This window comes from Merops nubicus, unplaced genomic scaffold (genome assembly GCF_000691845.1).
Source record: "Merops nubicus isolate BGI_N331 unplaced genomic scaffold, ASM69184v1 scaffold47725, whole genome shotgun sequence".
NCBI classification, from domain to species: Eukaryota; Metazoa; Chordata; class Aves; order Coraciiformes; family Meropidae; genus Merops; species Merops nubicus.
In genome coordinates, this window is record NW_008609801.1 from 17,818 (window position 1) to 22,082 (window position 4,265).

Sequence of the window (4,265 nt, forward strand, 5' to 3'; positions counted from 1 at the left end):
TAAAGGGTGTTTGTAAAGTCATGGGCGTCTTGCCACATCTGCCTGTTCACAAGGGCTGCTAGATTTAAGCTAAGGTCAGTAATGATTTTTCTAAAACTTATTTTAACAGCTATATTTTGAAGAATTATGACATCCAGTATTTTTCCATGAGGGATATTGATCGGCTTGGAATTCAGAAAGTTATGGAAAGGACATTCGAACAACTGATGGGCAGGTAGCAAACTGTTATTATCTGATTTAAACTACTCTTATCAGCCATTTGTTGAATATCTACTTTCCTGGAAGTTATTTAAGTGAAGGTCACTCTAGATGTAATGCAGACGAACAGAACTGTGCTGGTGTCCAGTAAATAGTAAAGTTTTAGCACTGACTTTAGTCCTCAACTTCCATATTTTGAACTGGAAGCATTTCACAGTGGCAAAAAGCTAAAAGATAGGTCACTTTAGTCACTGCAGGTGTAGTGATGGTTCGTTCTGTTCCTTGAGGAATTCTGCATTTTGCTGCAGTTTGAAAAATGCTTGTATCAACTCAGAGTCTAGGGTACATAATACTTTAAAAAATACAGAGAGCAACTTGACAGTAACTGGAATTCAGTATGTGAGGTAGAAGCATTTGATGGCTTCCTCCTTAGACTGTGCTCACATAAGCTGTCCTGATGACAGCTGCCATGTCAGTGCAGCTCCTGAAGTTCCCTCTAACTGCTCCCTTACCTAAGTTCAACACTGAAGTCTTTGCTAACCTCGTTCCAATTTCTGGAACCAGATCAGGGAGCAAATCACGCCAGTCTAGGGACACGGGGAGAGGAGCAGTTAGAAAGGGCAACCTCTCACCACAGGGCAAAACCAAGTGCTGTAAGCAGAACAAGGTCCATCCACCTGTGCTGCAGCTGTTGTGTCCTACCTGTGGCTGTGCCAACTAAAGCAGCTGCTAATCCAGATGCTTCTCCCACCTTACTGTAGATGCTCAGTAGAGAGAAGTACACAGTCTACCACTTAAATAGCTCATCTGAGTGACAAGCAGTGTCCAATTTATTGAGCTGTCACCAGCCAGACTTCAGGTAGTAAGTAACTACTGGTTTAGGTTTCAGATGATCCTTTTTCATCAGCTAGGCTTACGTGGCACAGTTTGGAGGCAGCCTTCAACTACTGACCTGACAAATGCAGAATGCCCCATTTCTGTGACATCCTCAGACTCTATCCTAGATGCCATGCAAATCACTATTTCAGCCTTTCACCCTGGCTTTCTGTACAAAAGGAGAAAAGGCCAGTTCATGTCATATTTCTCTACGTTTTTCCACCTAAGGGGACAAATACCAGGTAAGATGGTTAGAACTGAAGTACTTCAGCCAAATTACACCTGGCTGGATACTCAGTGAAACTAGAAAGACAAACTTACTTTTTCACATTGTGTACTGGGGAAAATTCTGAGCTAAGTTATGCTTCAGAGTCCAAATGTATTAAAAAAAAAAAAAAAAAAAATCCTTTCCAAACCTGTATGACATGGTACAGGACTTAGGAGGGATCTTTAGCATCATGCTCCTCCATGCTACTTTGCTGATCAGCCTGGACAGTAGAAATACATGTAGAAAAAGTTCAAGGTTCTGAGATTGCTTTTCTTGATTTATTCTGTCTCAGGAGACAGAGACCAATTCACCTGAGTTTTGACATTGACGCTTTTGATCCCTCACTGGCTCCAGCAACTGGGACTCCTGTTCTAGGTGGATTAACTTACAGAGAAGGCATGTACATCACAGAGGAGATACACAACACAGGTAGGAGCTGACCACCAGCACTGGACTAAGCGAGGGCAGGACAAACGACATAGAGCTCAGGTTATATTCCTCCTGTGTAACTAGATAAGATCAATGTAGCTGAAGCTAAGGTGCCTACAAAGTCAATTCAACCTCCAGTAAGGGAAAAAAGTCCCATGGTTGGGCAGTACCCCAGATGTTGGAGGCAGCTTAACTAGCCATTAACAACTTCAACTTACCAAAAGTAAATAAAATACATAATCATTAACAACTAAGGCCAAAAATTACTTGCTTATCTTGTATAATACTGTCCACCTTGCTAAACACATGAGGTGAGATGTAAAAATGTAATCTGGATTTAAAAAAAGGGAGGCAAACAATATTAAAGGCTTTGAAGTTACATTCTAGGATTCAAGGCTAACAAATCAAGATTTCACTAAGTATACTGCAGCTGACTCAATATATGAGGACATTCCTCTTCATGCTATGGAGTTTTTATTTCATGTGTTTAAACAATGAGATATTTGCTGTAAAGGAAGGGAAAAAAATCCAGAAAAATCAGACAACAGAAAACTGAATCACAAATAGGATGGCAAAAAATATTTGGTTGAGACAGCTTTTTATCCCTTAATTTTTAGACTAGGAGAAAGCAAGACTTGTAAGTGTATATGGAACATCAAACTCCTTCCTGAATGCTAAAACCATGAATGAGTGAGGTAGTGATGATGTATTAAAGAACCAAACTAAAACTACAAACTTGCATCTAAGACTGATAACCTCATTCCTTGCTTGAGGGCCAGTTTTACTTGTCTAAGGGGTAGAGCAGGTCACGACTCAAATATCAGATTTGCTGCAATGAATAAAAGGCTGCACAAGAAACCCGACTGGAGCTGTGTTACTGTGAAGAAGGGTAACAGAGCTGTAAATCACTTTCACAGGAATGCTCTCGGCTGTAGACATGGTTGAAGTCAATCCACTGCTTGGAGCCTCTCAGGAGGAAGTGAAGGCCACGGCCAGCCTGGCAGTGGACGTGATCGCGACGTGCTTTGGGCAGACGCGGGAAGGAGCACACACCGCTTACGAGGAACTCCCCACACCCAGCTCGCCGGATGAATCCGACAGTGAGGAGCAAGTCAGGATTTAAGAACCCAAAGGGTTGGGTACATTGGACATTACAGAGGTCAGACGAGGCACTTGAGTGGATAGATTGTCAACACTTGGCAAATAACTGTTAGCTTCTCAATTTTTAAATAAACTAGCTTTTCCACTGATTGGTAGCTACTTTATTACCAAGATTCATTCATTTAGTTAAGTATATACAAATTGAGACAATAAAATATTTATTACCTCCTTCTTAACCTTACCAGTAGTTCAAGTCTGTCTCTGCATTTTCCTTTTACTCCCCTTCTCTGTCTAGTACCAGTACAGTTTGAGCTGAACACGCTGTCTTAGGAGACAGTTCAGCCCTCAGAGGGGCGAAGGGACCCAGAGCCCAGCCGGCTCCTCAGCAGTGGGGAAGCTCATCGCGGTCACGGCGACTCATCTGCTGCGGAAGAACTTGTAGTACACCACACCTCCTAGGATGGCTAGTTCCAGGATGATGATGATTGACAGCAACAACTTATTCGTGGCTACTCTAGAGTTAAAAAAGAAATCCAAGATAGCTTTTTTTCCCCCTTGATTATGCAAGCAGATTCTAGCTGACTTCATCACTGTTTTACTTGCAGTAAGTACACTCTCTGTTTCAGATAGACCACAAAGTGCTATTCAGAAAACTCTTGACAAGCAGGAAGGGACAAACTCAGGAGCTTCCTACTAGTTTTACTGGAAACTCTGCTTTACATCTTCTACTTCAGCAGTAGCTGCTCTGTGCCTCTCCCCCAACCCCACATAAGGCAGCTCATTCTGCTCTCTATGTGCCAGCTTAAGCAAAGAGGAAAAAACATCAGATGAACTCCTGTGCTAAATAAAACCCCCATTGTGGTGTTTTATTTCAACTACATAGCTCTAAGTAAAACTATAAAATCTCAAATTGAAAATTACCCTGTTATAACTTCCTTCAGCTGTGGGTATAAAGGAAAGGGGGAAATGCCCACTGGAAATTTACTCTATGAACTGGTTTCTAAGGATAATTAAACCATATAGTTAAGAACCTGTAGATAGGCTTAAGTAGCCATGGCTCTAATCAAAGCAGCGTGTGGCCAGGCTCAGAGTTTCTTGTGTGACACCCTACTAGCTACTCTGGGGTATTGCTATGGGCTGAGCAGGTTTGTCTGCATCATCAGACATTTAGCACTGAAGGCTGCAGAGATTTATGCCACAGCTTTTTCCAACCTGAATGACAGGGAATTCCATCTAAAGGTACCATTAGCAATTTCCTGTAACTTGGTTAGGTCCTCACCCCAATTCATCACATGGGGTGGTTAAAGACCCCTTGTTACCCTAAATGAGCAGCGCAAATTCGGTAGCATTAAACTGTCTGCACTGGAGTACAAGGTCCTGCATCTGGGTCGAG

At 42.2% G+C, this 4,265-nt stretch overlaps 1 protein-coding gene across 1 annotated transcript in view; it reads left to right on the forward strand.

The window, feature by feature from the left end:
* The window catches only part of ARG2 (arginase 2), a gene marked incomplete at its 5' end in the record, with an annotated part of 8,949 nt that extends 5,836 nt beyond the window's left edge, over positions 1-3,113 (forward strand). Inside the window, 3 exons of the mRNA XM_008940687.1 lie at positions 104-214; positions 1,635-1,771; positions 2,689-3,113. Coding sequence (XP_008938935.1) covers positions 104-214; positions 1,635-1,771; positions 2,689-2,894 — 454 coding nt within the window. The remainder of the gene's footprint in view (positions 1-103; positions 215-1,634; positions 1,772-2,688) is intronic.
* Positions 3,114-4,265: the final 1,152 nt, after the last annotated feature.